General features: G+C 66.9%; 2 protein-coding genes across 3 annotated transcripts; both read right to left on the minus strand.

Annotated features, from left to right (window-relative positions):
- Nucleotides 1-2,561: 2,561 nt before the first annotated feature.
- On the minus strand, nt 2,562-4,809 carry TOR4A (torsin family 4 member A). 2 transcript variants are annotated; one of them, XM_081593337.1, is made up of 2 exons: nt 4,637-4,809; nt 2,562-3,945 (listed from the first exon to the last, which is right to left on the minus strand). In XM_081593337.1, exon 2 carries the CDS (start codon nt 3,906-3,908, stop codon nt 2,688-2,690), a length of 1,221 nt encoding a protein of 406 aa, XP_081449463.1. In that variant the 5' UTR covers nt 3,909-3,945; nt 4,637-4,809; the 3' UTR covers nt 2,562-2,687. The 2 variants fall into 2 exon arrangements, with proteins under 2 accessions (XP_081449463.1, XP_081449465.1); XM_081593339.1 differs by having other exon boundaries at nt 4,629-4,809.
- A 2,710-nt stretch (nt 4,810-7,519) lies between these two features.
- Nucleotides 7,520-15,471, minus strand: NELFB (negative elongation factor complex member B). The gene is made up of 13 exons (XM_081593340.1): nt 15,181-15,471; nt 14,745-14,908; nt 14,463-14,562; nt 13,909-14,139; nt 13,129-13,314; nt 12,401-12,513; nt 11,770-11,872; nt 11,507-11,602; nt 11,210-11,352; nt 11,026-11,132; nt 8,819-8,960; nt 8,618-8,726; nt 7,520-8,409 (listed from the first exon to the last, which is right to left on the minus strand). Exons 3-13 carry the CDS (start codon nt 14,511-14,513, stop codon nt 8,263-8,265), a joined length of 1,428 nt encoding a protein of 475 aa, XP_081449466.1. The 5' UTR covers nt 14,514-14,562; nt 14,745-14,908; nt 15,181-15,471; the 3' UTR covers nt 7,520-8,262.
- Nucleotides 15,472-15,899: the final 428 nt, after the last annotated feature.

Raw genomic sequence — 15,899 nt, forward strand, 5'->3', positions numbered from 1 at the left:
CTGGGCAACCTCACTGGGGCTCTAGATGCTGCTGTCTGTCCAGACCGCTCCTCTGGGCCCGCGTGATACAGCGGGGAGCTGAGCCCGCCTCAATGTATTCCTTGCTTCAATGTGGCCTGACTCTGGGATGGGAAAGCAAGATTTTCTGAATACCTGCATGGAAGTTCTATGGAGCTGCCCGTGCAAGTTGAGTCGCCTGTAAACTTGCTGACGCACCGGCATAGCGAGGTGACCTTCTGCTGTGTGACAATGTCTCTGAGCCTCGGTGAAGTGATGTCAGTGCCTCTGACTAGTGCAGGAACCCTGGGTTCCATCACGCTGGCTGAGGCTGTGTACGCACACCCCTGCGCGCACCTTCTCATGTGGCAGTTTGGGGGACGGCCATTATGCTCGGGCAGCCTCCTGTCTTGATGGCTGGGAAACAGGACAGTGTGCCCTGCTGTGTCCACTGTCCTGTTCTCCCTGCATAACTGAACAGAAGCCTCACGTGGATCCATCCCATTAAACCTCTGTAACAGCCTTAAGGAAGAATTTGCAGGCCTGAAAGATTCTGGCTTTGCCTCTGTAGGAAGACCCTTCCTCACACGGACGGGAGTGAGCACCAAGGAACGTATGTGTGTGTATTTGTGTGTTACTGATTCACTATGCTGTACACCTTTCCCTCTGTCAGACGGTAAAGCGTCTGCCTGCAATGTGGGAGACCCGGGTTTGATCCCTGGGTCAGGAAGATCCCCTGGAGAAGGAAATGGCTACCCACTCCAGTGCTCTTGCCTGGGAAATCCCATGGACGAAGAAGCCTGGTGGGCTACAGTCCATGGGGTCGCAAAGAGTCGGATACAACTGAGCAACTTCAGTTTCACTTTCCCTCTGTAGGGAGATCCTTCTTCCCATGGACAGGAATGAGCACCAGCAAACGTATGATCAGGAATCCCTCCTGGACGCTAGGAGAGTTAGCCGACTCCAAGGCAGTCTCAGCTCAGCCACGGTCACTTAACCCATCGGCCACGGTGGTCTTGGATAAACACGTGCCTGTGAGCACTACTTGCTGAACAAGCAGGTGTCTACAGTAGCAAACTCCTCTTCCCGAAATGCTTAAAAGCCTCTGGGGAAGTAGAGACCCCATGACAGAAAATTAAAGAGCACGCACGTTGGCTACAGCACTATCGCCTGACAGTCCACTCTTCCGGGTATGTCCAGTTGGATGCCTGCAGGTCCGGCTCCCGATTTAGAACCAGCTTGCAGGCTGGGCGTTCCCGGGACCCCCGGATCTGGGAGGAATACGGCCTTTGGGGCAGGACGTGCCCCCTCCCCATCCCTTCCTGTTGGGGCCCTGGGTGGACAGGCCACTTCCCTCTGCCGGGAGGGACCCAATCCCCTCCTGGACAGACAGCTCACCATCTGCAGCCGACCACCACGAAGAGGGCAGGTGAAGGGAAGCGCTCTGACCCTGTGGGGCCCTCAGGGAGGGGCCCGTCAGGGGCCCCTGTGGGCCTCGAGGTCTCAGGAGGGCAGGGGTCAGGCTGAGTGCAGAGCTGGGGTCTGAGCCCTGGGCACAGCCCACTTCCCGTTGGCAGCACCCCTACCAGCCCCCACCTCGGCCCCCTTCTTGGGACGCTGCTGCTCCCCAGTTTGTTCCAGGCCCCCAACCTCCCAGGCTGCACCTTCCTCCCAGTGGACTGGTCCAGGCTGACCCTGTGCCCATCAAGGAACAGCACCGAAACCACCCCACCTGCCCCCTTGGGAGCCCAGCACAGGAGGTGCCCAAAGTTCAGCGCTCACGGCCCCCCTCCCCTAGGAGCCACTGAGGCTCCTGCAGTCCTGCTCCTGCTCCTGGAGGCTGGAGCCTGGAGGGCCAGGGGCTGGGGAGGAGCCAGACTGGCAGCAGCGGGGAGGGCAGGAGCCGGGATGACAGGCGTGAGGCCCGGCCCCAGGCCCGGGACGCACTGTGGACCAGGGAGTCTGAGGGAGCCCTATCAGAGGCCCCCGGGGGTTCAACGCCCTGGAGCCGGCAGTGGGGGGGCACGGACAGGACCTCCCACGTGGGCCCACTGCCCACTTGGGTCACCCTGAGAGGGCCCCTTCTGGAACATTCAGAGGGCTCCCCTGGATCAGCTTATTGGGTGGAGCGCCCACCCAGCCCTTTTCCTCTCAGGGAGCCCCTGGGCCCAGGAGGCCATGAGAAGTCCAGGCCGGCCCAGGCGATTCTGCCAGAGGAGAAGCGGCCAGGACTGCGCGGTGGGGTGGGGGGTCCATGGGCGCGAGTGCGGGTGTGGCTGCTGCAGGTGCTTTGGAGTTGCGCTCACATCCAGCTCTGCGGGGACCACTGTGCGACCCTCGGGGGGCTGCTCGCCCTCTGTGGCCATCCGTCCGCTAGACCACCGGGACAGACGGCCCACCCCTGGGGTGTGGGCTCCGGGGGACACACCAGCGTTGGAGATGCAGGCTGAGTTACGGACCAGCAGGTGGCAGATGGGGGCTGAGGGGCTTGGCACTGCCAGAAGAGGTCAGAACTGACCCGGCCCGGCCCGCCCCCCAACTCCAGGTCCCAGCGTGAGCCGGCGGCAGGCCACGGACAGATTTATTCGGGCCTCACAGCAAACCCGCAGTTCCCCCCGCCCTCAGCGACCACGGCCACACGGGCGTCCCGTGGTGCCCGTGGCGGGCCGCCGCGTCCAGGCGCGCCTGCGCTACAAGAGGTTGACCGTGGCCACCACCTGCTTGCAGCCGGTGACGGCGAACTCGCGGCCGGCCACGCGGTAGTAGCTGAGCTGCGCGGCCAGCAGCTCGGCACGGGCCTGCTCGGGGAAGAAGCCCTCCCCGGCCATCTCGTCCCGGAAGCAGTTGACCACGTCCCGCTTGTCCAGCAACAGGAAGGGCACGATGGCCGCGGCCTCCCACAGCGGGTGCTGGCGGACCAGCAGCGCGCGCAGGCTGGCTCGCAGCTCCTCCTCGGCCGCGCGCAGCTCCTCCGCCCCGTCGGTGCGCCCCGCGCGGGACGCGTTCTGCAGCACGAAGCGCGTGACCTCAGCGCCGCCCGCGCCGCTGAGCAGCACGTAGACGGCGTTGTGGAAGCGCGGCGGCCGCTGCGGCTGCAGGAGGCCGTGCAGCTCGTCCAGCAGCGCCGGCGGCAGCAGCTCCGCGTCGTCCAGCACCAGGAGCGGGGTCTTCTCCTCCGCCTCGGCCCGCGCCAGCACGTCGGCCACGAGCCGCGCCAGCTCCTCGCGGCAGCCGGCGGCGGCGCGCGGCTCGGGGCAGTGGTGGTGTGCGTGGTACTGCAGCACGAGCGCACCGTCCTCCAGCACCGCGCGGAAGTGGCGCGCCAGCAGGCGGCCCACGTGGCTCTTGCCCACGCCGCTGGGCCCGTGCAGCGCCAGGAGCAGCGGGCGGCTGTGGACGTGCGTGGCCAGGTAGTCCCGCAGCAGAGCCACGAGGCGGCCCACGGCCGCCGGCTGCCCGAACACGGCGCGCTGCAGCGTCTTCTCCAGCCCGTCGAGGTCATAGCGCAGCGCGTTGTCGTCCAGGTTCTCGATGGCGTTGAGCACCTGGAAGCCCACGATGGCCACGAGCAACAGCAGGCAGCGCTGGGCGCGGCTCTGGCGCTCGGCACGCGGCCCGAACTTGCGCGAGGCCTCGGGGTAGAGCACCAGGCGGCTGCGCCGGCGCCGCTTCCGCGCGGGTCTCGAGGCCAGCTCGGCTGGCCCATCGAAGGTGAAGAACTGCGGCTGCTCCCGGTGGACGCGCGGCGCCTCAGCCCCGGGGTCCGGCGCCACGGCCGGCGGGGGCGGCCGCCGCTTGCGCAGGAGGCGCACTTGGTGGCGCAGGCGGACGACGGCGCGCACCGGCGCGATCACGCTCGGGCTGGGGGCGACCGGGGCCGCGGGCTCCGGGCTGGACTGGCCGCGGTCCATGGCGCAGGGGCGGTGCTTGGCATGCAGGTCGCCCTCCCTGCAACAGGAAGGCGGGGATGGTCTGCAGACTTCCGCCCGGCCGACTGGGACCCTTCCTCGGGATCTCACCCCCGCTGCGAGGCCCCTGGAGGGCGGCCGGCTGCCGGGAGGCAAGGACCAGCCTCTGCCCAGGAAGCGGCTTCCCGCGGGGCCCCAATGCAAATCTCTCGGGTCCTCGCATAAACAGCCTCGGGCCTTGAGGAAGTGACTGCGCGGGGTGGGGGTGGGGGGCGCAGTTTATCGGCCGGCAGGCCGCCCGGGCTTCCTGGAGGAGGGGTTCGTGCCGGCCAGGCGCCAACTAGGGGTAAAGCAGGGTCAAGGCCGGCCCCGCCCCTGCCGCAGCTCGCCTGCGGGGCGCCTAGAGGGGGCCAAGGCCAGCAGAGGTCCGAACACCTCGGAGCTCGGAGGTGCCCCACGCACGAACCCTGGGCTGCGGGGTGCGGGGGCACTTCTCTCCAGATTGGGCTCCAGCCCCGTTCCCGAGCTGAGCCCAGGCCTCCCAGCCCCAAACGAGGATCCTCCCAACATCCCTCCGGTGGACACACGAATGGAGGGGGGGCGGGGAGCCCCTAGAGACGAGTCGGGAGGGCTGAAAAGATGGACAGAAAGACAAAACTCGGAGGAGGAGGGACAGTCCGTGAGGAGACAGCTGGAGAAAGGTGGGATGATGCCCCGGCTCACCCCGGTACCTGCAGCTGCGTCAGGTCAGGCTCTCACTGGCCCCCGACCCGCACGCCTGCCCGCGCCCGGGGCTGGGGCCTGACGGCGCAGGCTCCCCTGCGCCGGTCAGGGCGGGGTGAGGGGCCTCACCGGGTCAGCAACACCTGCGGGTACCCTGGGAGCGTCCGGACCGCAGAAAGCCGTGGGGAGGTTTCCGCTTCTTGGCGAAGGAAGTGAGTCAGGGGTGTGGCGCGGGCGGGACTTAGGCTGGACGGCGGCGCCGGAGGGGAGGCCTGGCAGGCTTGCTCAGGTCCCGGGCCGGTGGGCCACCTACCCTCCTCAGCCCTGCAGCCCTCCCAGACCTGCTGACTTAGCCCAGCCCAGGGCACCCCCAGGATGCACCTCCCCTCCCCTGGGGCCACGGACCCCAAGCTCCCCAGGGACGTCGCCTCCGGCACCTGACGCCCCAGGGCCCGTGGTGAGGGGAATGGGTGTGTCCAGGCTGCCTGTTGGCAGGAGCGGAGGAGGTGGAGGGGTCCTCTCAGCCTTCTCCTCCAGCCCCAGTCTGGGGGCCCCACAAACTAGGGTTCATTTCCTTTTCCTCCCCCTCTTCTGCCAGGACCTGGGCTCCGATGCCCCCACCCATCTCTGCCTTCGTCCCCGTACCCCAGCCTGGAGCCCCCCCCGAGACGGCGGCACACGGTGGGGCAGAAGCCCTAGAACTGGGGAGACGCCCCACACTGGCTCCGGCCCTAGCGGGAGGGCAGATTCAGCAAGAACTTGGGCCAAGAATTGGCAGGTGGAGCCTGGGTCCTTCCGCAGCCACCAGCTTCACGCAGCTCCACCGGAGCAGCCTGGCCAGCCTGCAGCGCCCTCTGCTCCGGGCCTTGTGTCTGCAGGCCGCCTGGGGTGGGTCTGCCAACCAGTAGTGCCCCCAAAACCACACCAGCTCTGAGCCCAGCTGTGTCCCACGGGCGCCAGCGGTCCTGAGCCCCCCGATTCTGTCCTGCCCACGGCCCCTCGTCCTCCGTCTTTCCTCCTTCACACGGGCCCCTCTGCCCAGCACACCACCCCTCCCCTCTCCCTAGCTTCCCTCCACCTCCTTGCACGACTTGCATTCAGGGAAGTATTGGTCATGGGCTTGGGGTTCCGCTGTCCCCAGAAGACGGGGCCCCTGCCTGTCTGCATGTCTGTGCTCTCAGGCAGCCTCACCGAGAAACCGCGGCTGCCACACACCCTCCCTCAGCTCGGACCTGCCCTGGCCACCCGCCTGCTGCCTCTGTGCTGAGCCAGGTGACTACCCCTTGGGCGTCCCCATGTGGCCCCCACGCAGGCCTTCCTGGGACAGGACGGAGGGTGTTTGTTATCTGTTCAGGCCTCTGCTAGGCGTGGGGTCCTTCGGGACCTTCGGGCTTCCTGTAGTCTCCAAACTTCTGCCTGAGGGGAGGGCAGGGGCCTTGAAGGGCAGACACAGCAAAAGATACAGGGGCCTTGAAGGGCAGACGCAGCAAAAGACGGGGGTGGGGAGGAGCCAGGCCAGGCCTGTCCTCAACCGGTCAGCGGCTGCTTCTGCCAAATGCTGGTCTGCCAAAACTTGTGGGGTCCAGAGCGCCCCCACGGGGGTGAGGAGGGGGTACGGGGTGTGGCAGGAGTCAAGACAAGTCAGGCCTCAGAGGGCCCGCTGCGGCCGTGTTAGGGGTGAACCTGAGCCCTGGGCGAAGGCCTCTCCCTCCTGCACTCCCCCCCTTCCCCACCCCAGCCCCCCCTCCCTCCAGCCCACGCCCCACCCAGCCCAGGTCCGCAGCCCAGAATTCAGGTCTGACTTTAGCCTGGTTTCTGCAGACCGCTCACCTTGCTGCCCACCCCCCGACCCCTCTGCTGGGCCAGTGGGGCGCTGAGGTTCCCAAACTGCTGGCCTGGAGGTGGCAGAGCCCCCACCTCTCACGTGCTCCTCTCCCCGAATTCCCGTGTGGACGCTCCCTTCCTCAGACCAGACCTCCCACCCCCCGGCCTCCTGCAGCCCTGCCTGGTCCAGTCTCAGGACCCTCGCAGCCCTGAGGGTCCCTGGGCTCAGCTGCGCCCTCCCACCCACCCACTTGGGACTCCTCCTTCTTGCAGCCCCCCACCCACACCCGTCCTTGCAGTTCGTGCCCTCTACCGACCAAGCCCCCACCCACCAGGGCGCCACCCACATTCTTGTCCGGCCCCTGGTCCCTCTGTCTGGGCAGGACTGACCCGACGGACCTGTCTGTCCGCTGACCAGTCTGTCCACAGGGACCGCGAGTCTCAGGTGGGTCACGTGGGCCCCACCCGGGAGCTCGCCCCTCCCCGGGCCCAGTCCCTTCCCCTCCCTCCTCGGCCCCACCCCCATCCGTCCTGACTTCCTGCCCAGGACCTGGCTGGCTCCCTGCTTCCTGGAGGAAAAGCAGCAGCCGGAAGGGATCCGCACTGCCTGCAGCCCAGGCCTGCCTCCTCCCTGAGAATGTGCACACCCCTGTGCCTATGAGGGGTGCCTGGCACGGCCCCTCACCCACTCGGTGACACCCCAGCCCGGCCCCCCCATACCCCTTCCACTGTTAACACAGTAGACACCTGGGCTCCTCCTGACCGACACGCCCAGGCCCCCAGGCCTTGCCTCCCCGTCACCATCTAGACCAGTGCCTCCGCACCCGCAGAGCTCGCCTGTCATCACAGTGGCCTCCACACAGCCTGGCCCCTGGCAACATGCCGTCACCGGTGATGGGCAGTAAGGCCCCCGCAGCGCAGCTGGGCCCAGGCCCCACCATCCATGGCCGCTGTCCCAGGGGGCCAGGCGTCACAGCCGTCCCCACGGAGACAGAAACACGCCAAGAAAGCTCTAACTGGCCCGCACTGCCGCCAAGCCTGGGTGCGCACAGGAACCGCTCAGCTGCTGGATTTACCAAAACACCTTTTATTTACAAAAGTGAAGTCGCACTATGAGCAACAGCTGACCCTCGCCTGGCCATGTGCTCCAAGGGTAAACCGAGGCAGCAGGGACAGGGGCAGGGCTGGGTTTTCCTCCCTAATGCCTGCTCCATGGGGCTGTCGGCAGGGGCAGGAGCTCCTTGGAGAGAACAAGGCTCCGTCTGCAGACACCCCTGCTGGCAAATTGAGGGATTCTGACAATCTGTGCCAACCATCCTGGCCTGCCCTCTTCCCCATGGGCCTCAGGCCCCGCCCCACCCCTGGGAAACCAGGTGACTTTTTCCCAGTCCCAACTACTGCCCGTCTGTCTGCCCGAGAGCAGTGGAAACCCACGACTCGAGGAGGAACGAGCAGGCAGCTTCCCACGGTGTGGGAGCAGGAGGAGCCAGGCGTGGCGGGAAGGCCTGGAGCAGGCCGGGGCTCCACGGAGCTGGCCAGGGACCCGAGAGCAGCAGGGACGTGGGGCCCCTCACACAGGAGGTGTACACCTTCCAGGACCCAGTTCAGGGCAAGGCTGAGGTGCAGAGCAGGGGTGCCCTGCCCGCAGGAGGCCCCAGGGTCTCACTCAGCCCGCACCCCATCCCAGGAACGGCTGATCCACCTCCAGGAGAGGGTCTGCTTGGGCAGGAACACAGTTTCCTCTCCAGGCCGACCGGGGCCACACCCCCAGCAGGGGCCCTGCCCGCCCTGAGCAGCCCCAAGCAGGGCCTCAGAGCACAGCTGGGGCAGGCACAGCCGGCAGGGGCAGCTCCAGGGCTGGCGTCTCTGGGGCCTGGGCTGGGCTGGGCTTCCGGTGGTCCAGCTGCTCGAGCTTCTCTCCAAGCTGGGAGTACAGCTCCTTTACCGCCTCTCCACTCTGTGGGGGACGCCCAGAGCACATGTGCGTGCATGCGCGCACACATACACCCCCCCACACACAGGCAGGCCAGCACAGGGGCACGCGCGCACACACACAGGCCAGCACAGGGGCACGCGCGCACACACACAGGCCAGCACAGGGGCACGCGCGCACACACACAGGCCAGCACAGGGGCACGCGCGCACACAGGGGCGGGCCGGCGCACCTGGCCCGTGGGCTCCAGCGCCTTCTGCAGCGCCTCCAGCTTGGCCGGGGCCACGCGGTGGTGCAGATGCAGCAGAAGCCGCAGGACGTGCCGCTGCACGCTCTCCTTCCTGGGGAGGAGCAGGCACGGGCTGCAGGCGGCCTGGAGCCCCCACCCCCGCCCCTCTTCCCATGGCCGAGGACGGGGACCAAGGGACGGCACCTCGGGGAGGCGGTGAGAAGGAAGCCGTCGAAGAGGCTGCTGCAGAAGTCCTCCAGGGCGAACTCGTCGGCCAGCAGCGCCAGGCTGCCCGTGAGCAGGTGCAGGAAGATATCCCCGAACGCCAGGTCGCCGAAGGTCTCCACTGCGAGCAGAGCAGGCGTCCCCCAGCCGCCCCCACCTCCCGGCTGGGCCTGAGCCAGAACCGACCCGGGCGGGCGGGCGGGCGGGGGCCGGGGGGCCTGGGCCTAACTGGGGGTGGGTCCCAGGGTGAGGTGGGGAGGGGACAAGATCCTGTCGCGGGCTTCTGCCCAGTGGCCAAGGGGGTCAGGGTGAAGTGGACTCCAGCAGACACACGAGTGCCCACCAGACTGTGGCGCCCAAGAGGAGGGCACGGAGCAAACGGGCTGTCAAAGCCCAGGAGAGAGAGACCGCAGAGGGAACTACACCAGGTCACCCCCGTCACCGGGAGCTGTGACCTTGGAGACTCAGGCGCTGCCGAGGCACAGAGCCCGACTGGGCAGGAGACGCGGAGCCCCCACTGCACCCGCCACCCAGCTGACGGAGGCCTCCGCAGCCTCGCCGGCTCACACGACACTCCGGCAGGCGCACGGGCAGTGTGCCAAGGGACGCAGCCAGCCAAGCCCCAGCCAGGGAACAGATGCCCTGGTTCCCCCAACAAGCCCACATAGCCCTGCAGACCCCAAGACCTGAGGGGCAGCAGGAGAAGTGAGCTGAGGGAAGGCCCCCGTCTGACTCCTGATCTGAACAGACCATCTGCACGAAAACGTTACAGGACAACAGGGGAGACCGTCAGGGCCTGGACCCCGACTAACCGCACCGCGGCCACAGGTTTAAGGGTCCGTCTCCCATCAAGACACCCACTGGGCTGTCCCGACATGGTCTGCTGGGGTCCGGGCTCCGTCCAGCCTGTCACTGAGGAGACAGCAGCCGCATACAGAGCCCCTGCAGGTGGGCAATGGGCCCTGGGCTTCACCAGCCTGTACTTGACTTCATTAAAAACTCCCACCAAAAAAACGTTTAAAAGCCAAGAGAATTTTTAAAGACCGACACCCATTTTTACCAGAACCTGCCAGAAACAGCAAAGAAACAGCCTTCTCTCCTGACCGTGATTAGAGACCCGCAGCCGCCCAGTGGGTGGGATTAGAGACCTGCGCCCGGCCCACTAGGCGGGCGATGCTGACACTCCCGCCTCCAGAACATCCCGTTGTCTACACACACGATTCAACAAGAAAGACACAAAAGTTCCCAAATTAGCAGGAAGAACGCAGTTAACCCAAGTTCCTAGAACTATGCTCCCGGAAGTCCCCCAGCAGAGAAGTCCCCCCCCGCCCGAGAACTCCACATGCTGATCCTGGAGCCGGTGAACTCGCCCCCCCAGGGTACGGGGCTCCGCGGGGAGAGATGGTCCTGCGGGCCCCGGGCTGGCCCCTTAGGAGAGGGAGGTGGACGGTGAGAGGGCCAGGGCAGAGCCAAAGGCGCGAGCACGGGAGAAGCTGGACGGATGAACTGCAAAGGGGCCAGAGCCAAGGATGGGGTTTCTGGGAGCTGGAGGGACAAGAAGGGTCTTCTCCGGGCCTCCAAGAGGAGCAAGCCCCACCCACACCTGCTTTAGCCCTGAGAGACGCACTGTAGACATCCGGCTCCCGGAAGCCTAAGGGTTAAGTTCCTGTTCACCAGTCAGGTGCTGGCTGCATAGAAACTAATACCCACAACAGACAGCCTCCTCCACAAAGAAAAGCCTGCAAACAACGCGCACCATCATCAGGCTCCTCAGTGACCCACGTGCGCGCTGAGCGAGCAGTGTCAGGCCCTCTCCACGAAGCCGCAACGCCCCGACAGGACTGAGCCAGCAGAGGCCCTGGACCCGTTGTGCGGTGGGCAGGCTGGGTGCCCCCAACTGGCGCCTGTGCCCCGCCTCGGCCTGCTGCTGACTCCTGAAGGGGCCCCTCGGATGCCCCCTGGTCTTCCTGGCTTGCAGGGTCCCTCCACCGTGCAGAGCAAGGTTGCCGGGGGAACTGGCCTCTCCACCACCTTGGGGGGGAGCTCTCGCTCTGGTCTGAGGACTCGGAGGCTCCAGGCCCCTGGCTCGTTAGGGAACGATCACACCGGCTCTTTGGGAACGTGCTGTGGCGAGGGCAAAGCGCGTCTGCGGAGGACGGGCTGCGTCCCGCCGCCTGCACACTCACCGAGCCCCGGCAGCAGGCGCAGCAGCGCGTTCTTGTTCCTCTGCTTGGTGATGTGCAGCACGTAGTACAGCCCCACCTCGCAGGCCATGCGCTGCTCCTGCAGGAACCTGCGCCCCAGCGCCGTCAGCCCAAGGGGGGCACCCGCGGCAGCGCCCTGCCCCTCCCGCCACGCCCGCAGCCGTACTTAGTGAAGCTCTCCGGCAGCGTGTTCGGGTACGTGACCGGGGCCTTCTCCTCGGCGGGGAGCTTCTGGTCCACGTTGAAGGTGTGGTCGTCCACCACGAAGGACATGAGCATGGGCAGGAACCTGGTGACCAGCTCCACCTCCTGGGGCACAGGCCCTAGAGCTGTCGCGCCGCGCCTGCCCCCGGACCCTGGCCTCCGACCACCCCCCCAGCCGTGGGCCGGGCGCCTATCCTCCTCCCCGCCCCCAAGCCCCGCCCTGCGGCCCCTCACAGAGGAGCCCGCCTGACCCTGTTACCATCTTGGGCTCCTTGAAAACCTGGCTGTCAATCATGTCCCACGCGCCCTGGCCCAGCGCCAGCAGCCGGAGCAGCAAGAGGAGGTCCGGGCTGTCCTGCAGGGAAACGCAGGCCTCGGTGGGCTCGCCCAGCGTCCTGCCCTGACGGCATGCGCCCGGGGCTCAGGCCCGCGTGCCCTCTGCCTGGAGGGAGCGTGGGCTCACCCCCAGGTCATCCCCACACGCCCCCTGAGGGCCGCATGCAGCTGGCCGGGCGCACTCACCCTGGGCAGCACCTCCTGCCCCACCAGCTCCTGCAGGTGCCTGACGGTGCTCAGGGACAGGGTGTTGATGGCAAAGGGGTCACACAGGATCATGGACAGGTCCCTGTGATGACACGCCCACAGCGTCAGCGGGCAGGCTCCGGGCCCGCGGAGCCACCGGCCTGGGGGACAGCCCTTCCTGCGGACCAAGCCACCCCACTCTGACCCACTTTCTACAAGCTCAGGGTTCACAACTTTCCCTTGACGTACTCAATAGAAATGCCACAGTTTTTTAAAAAATTAAGGTCCCATTTTGGTCAAGATTCTGACCCAGACTCCATAAATTCAGTCAATTTCCCTCAAGCCCGATCCCAGACCTGGGCCAGGGCCCACCCAGACGGCGCCTTGCCAGTGGCCAGAGCACCACCTCAGGACGCAGCAGGCCTGTATGCTCACAGGCAGGCCCCAGCCCAGTGCCCAGCTCGGCTGAGATACCACAGCTTCGCCCCGGCAGCTGAGCCTCTCAGTCGCGGGCACGGGCACCAGGTGGTCCCCCTAGAAACGCACGGGAAGAAGTACCACTCCCGACAGCGGACACGGCAGGCTCAGGTGGAGGCCCACGCACAGGCGCCCACCCCAAGCGCACCCTCACCCCAGGACTTGCTCCTGCCCCTTCTTCACTCCATCAAGGAAGCCCTGCAGCTCGCGGGCCCTCTTGCTGTCCACAAACCGCTCTCGGATGCAAGCGTCCAGGCACCAGGTGAACTGCGGGGAGAAGGAAGGCTCAGGACTCGGCCAGAGACTGCCGCCTCCAGGCAGCTTTCACCCACCGCCTAAGCGTTCGAGCCTGGGGTGAGCACCAGGACCCCCATCTCGTGTCGCCAAGGCCCCGCTTGGCGCGAGGAACAGGACCGCACGAAGGAAACAGGCCCAAGGACCCACATCCCCACAGGCCAGGCAGTGCAAGAAAGAGGCCACACGTGTTTTGTTCTGAAATGGGCCTTCCCAGCGTTCCCACCACGCGGCAGGCAGTGCCAGGTCAGAGTGTAACTCCACGAAGCCCCTAGGGACGCCGTGGAGGGTCGCACAGCGTCCAGGTGAGGATGGGGCAGTTCGGAAAGCCCTGTTCCAGAACACAGAGCTCAGCATGAGGGCTCTGGAGCGGGGGAGACAGAGACTCTGGGAAGAGCAGGGCGGTGGGGCTGGCCTGGCTGCAGTGGATGGACAGACCCTGCGGCCGAGGGGGGGGAGCACGGAGGGCAGCGGGGTCGGGGGCTCTGACACCGGGTCCCCCCGCCGGGGGCAGAGGCCGCGAAGCAGGGGGCGGGCGGGTGGGACCACGAGCCGACGGGGGGAGAGGGGCCGAGGGGGCGCGTCCACCTTGTGGCAGGGGTCCACAGAGCAGATGTCGCCGACGTCCAGGTCGTGCAGGGACATGAGCAGCTCGGCGCGCAGCGTGCAGTAGTGCACGTTCCGGGTGCGCAGAAAGAGCGTGCGCAGGAACTGCAGGACCATGTCGTACAGCTTCACGTTGCGCCCCACCATCCGTGTCAGCCTCTGCACCACCTGCCGGGATGCCAGGCCTCACACCACGCCCGCCCCCTCGCCCCCCGACCCCATGGAGCTGAGGCTTCTCTTTCACAGGACATCGGCTTGCACTAGGTGGCAACGTCTCTGGCTTGGAAGACGGTGAACCATCAGGCCCCGAGGCTCCTCTGAGAGGGCGTCAGCCGGGCCCCAGACTCCACGGCCGCCCTAGTCTGGCTTTCTCTCTCACTGACGTGTGACATCTAACGTGGGGTCCACCCTTTGGGAGCTTGAGTAGCCCAGGAGGTGCCCTGGTCTCTGGGGTCACTGAAGGGTCCAGGCACCCGTGACAGTCAGTCAGTGCCCAAAAAACATTTGTTACAGCAAGAAACGAATCAAACGTAGACACGGGAAGATTCCCAGGGCGAGAGAAGCTCGAGAGCCAGCTAAAAAGGCCAGCCAAGCCACGAAGGACACAGAAAAGACCAGCGAGACCCACGTGGAGGGACAGGGCTGTGACGCCCCTGCCAGCCCCACAGAGGAGCCCAGGCCTCCTAGAGCAGACAGGCCTGCGTTCGCGGGGCAGGAAGGGGCTGGCCAGGGAGGCCCGCACGCAGCCCCACCCCGCCTCACCTCGCCCTGGCGCCTGGTCTTGGGGGAAGGGCTGAAGAAGTTGTGCAGGACGGAGAGCTCCGTGCTGAACAGCGCGCTCTCCTTCTCCACGATGTACTGCTTCAGCAGCGGGGAGACCTCGTCACCGAAGAGGGCCTGGTTGTCCTGCCAGATCTGCCGTTTCACCTCCACCGCGCAGGCGCGGTACAGCTCCTTGTCGGCCATCACCAGCTTCAGCTTCTTCTCAGGAACCTACGTAACCCACAGGCCACGGTCAGCAGCACCCTGCCCCGGGGGTCTCCCTTGAGACAACCGGCAGGCCTCAGCCCCCCCACGGCAGAGACCACACCCAGCCCAGCCCGACTGACAGGGACACCTGGGACCGGGCTGCCAGGGCAGCAACCACAGACAGCTTTTTCTCAGAAAGGGCTCCACACCCCGGAGCACACGCCAAGCTTCAGTATCTGCTTGGCTCAGAGAGAAGCCAGCCCAAGGAACCATGCTCCAAAGCTGTCCTTCCTGGGACAGGCAGCTCAGGAACCCTCCCCGGAGTGAGCCGGCCGGGCAGCTGTTACCTTGGGCAAGTGTTTCATGACGCACATCACCACCGGCTGCAGAGACGGCATCTTCACCAGAGAAAAGCTCTTCTCCAGGAGATCCTCCAGTTTCTTATACCTGGGAAAACGCACGTCACCGAGGAAGTCGCACAAGACCGAGGAGGAAGCAGCCACCTGCAGGTCCCCAGGCCGGGGGCGTCACGGGCGGCCCCTTTTCCAGGAAGGATGTGTGGCCACGGGGAGGTGAGCACTGCTGACTGGGGGTTCCTGGCTGGGGAGGGGGCTGCCTGTCTCACTGACCTTTCCTCGGCCTTCCCCTCCGAAGCGATGGCTGACACACGCTCCAGCAGCTTGTCCCGAAGCTCATCAAACACCGACTGGTGGAACTCCAGCCGCGGCGTCCCGTGCAGGTCCAAGAAAGGCAAGGCCGACTGCAGGGACGGCAGCAGCACGCCGTTCTCCGTCTAGGGGGCAGAGGTCGGCGTTGCCTCCTCGGGGCGGCAAGAGAGCCCGCGGCCGCAGCCGCTCCTAGCCAGGCGCCCCAGCTGCCCAGAGCGCGCGAGGTGGCAGGCAGGAGGGGTCCGCGCCGCGCCGGCCGCAGCAGCATACGCTGGGCGCCGCCCGCCGGCCGTCGAAGCGGCCGGAGCTCGGCGTGTCCGGCCCCTCCGGGCCGCGGAGCAGACGGGCACGCCCACTTCACACGCGCGCCCGCCCCCGGCCCCTCGTGCAGCCCCACCTGGAACTGCTCGATGGCCTTGAGCGGCTCCGTGCAGTTGGTCAGCGTCTCCTTGAGGTCCTCCCCGTTGGCCACACCCAGGTCCTGCAGCCCGGCAAACAGGGCCGAGGCCCCGGTCCCCACCCGGCCCGGCGCCCCATCCCCGCCGCGCTCCCCCGGCGCTGCCGCGCTCGCCACGGGCCCTGCAGCAGTCCTCTCGCCCGGGCCTCGGGGGCCGCCCGCGCTCCGCTCCCCAGCGCCCTCCAGCTCGGCCAGGTCCCGCCCGCAGCGTCGCTCCGCTCGCCCGCAGCCGCCCACTTCCGCTCCGCGCAGTCAGGTCCGCTCGCCAGCGGGTTCCCCGGAAACGCCGCCGCCGTCGCGCAGGGGTTCCCGGGAGGAGCGCCGCGTCCCGCGCCCGGCAGAGACAGAGCGCGAAGGCGGCGCCCGGATGACGCATGGGTCGCCGACGAAGCCCCGCCCCGCCCGCCTGCGCGGCCCCGCCCCTCCACCGGGCCCCGCCCCGCCCTCCTGCGCGGCCCCGCCCAGCCTCCTGGGACCAGCTTCCTCTCTCCGAGTTAGAACGCGGTTGGCGGGCGGGGCTCCTGGGAAGCGGGCACAAGACCTGGGCTGGAACACCGCGGGCCGGTGCCACCGGCGGGTTGGCCTGCTTCAGGAGATTGAGAACTGATAACTTTAGCCGGGTGCGTTTTACTTAAGAAATTTTTGGCCGCGCGCTGGGG

Source organism: Giraffa tippelskirchi, chromosome 4, assembly GCF_054371585.1.
Source record: "Giraffa tippelskirchi isolate mGirTip1 chromosome 4, T2T-mGirTip1v1.2.pri, whole genome shotgun sequence".
Lineage (NCBI taxonomy): Eukaryota > Metazoa > Chordata > Mammalia > Artiodactyla > Giraffidae > Giraffa > Giraffa tippelskirchi.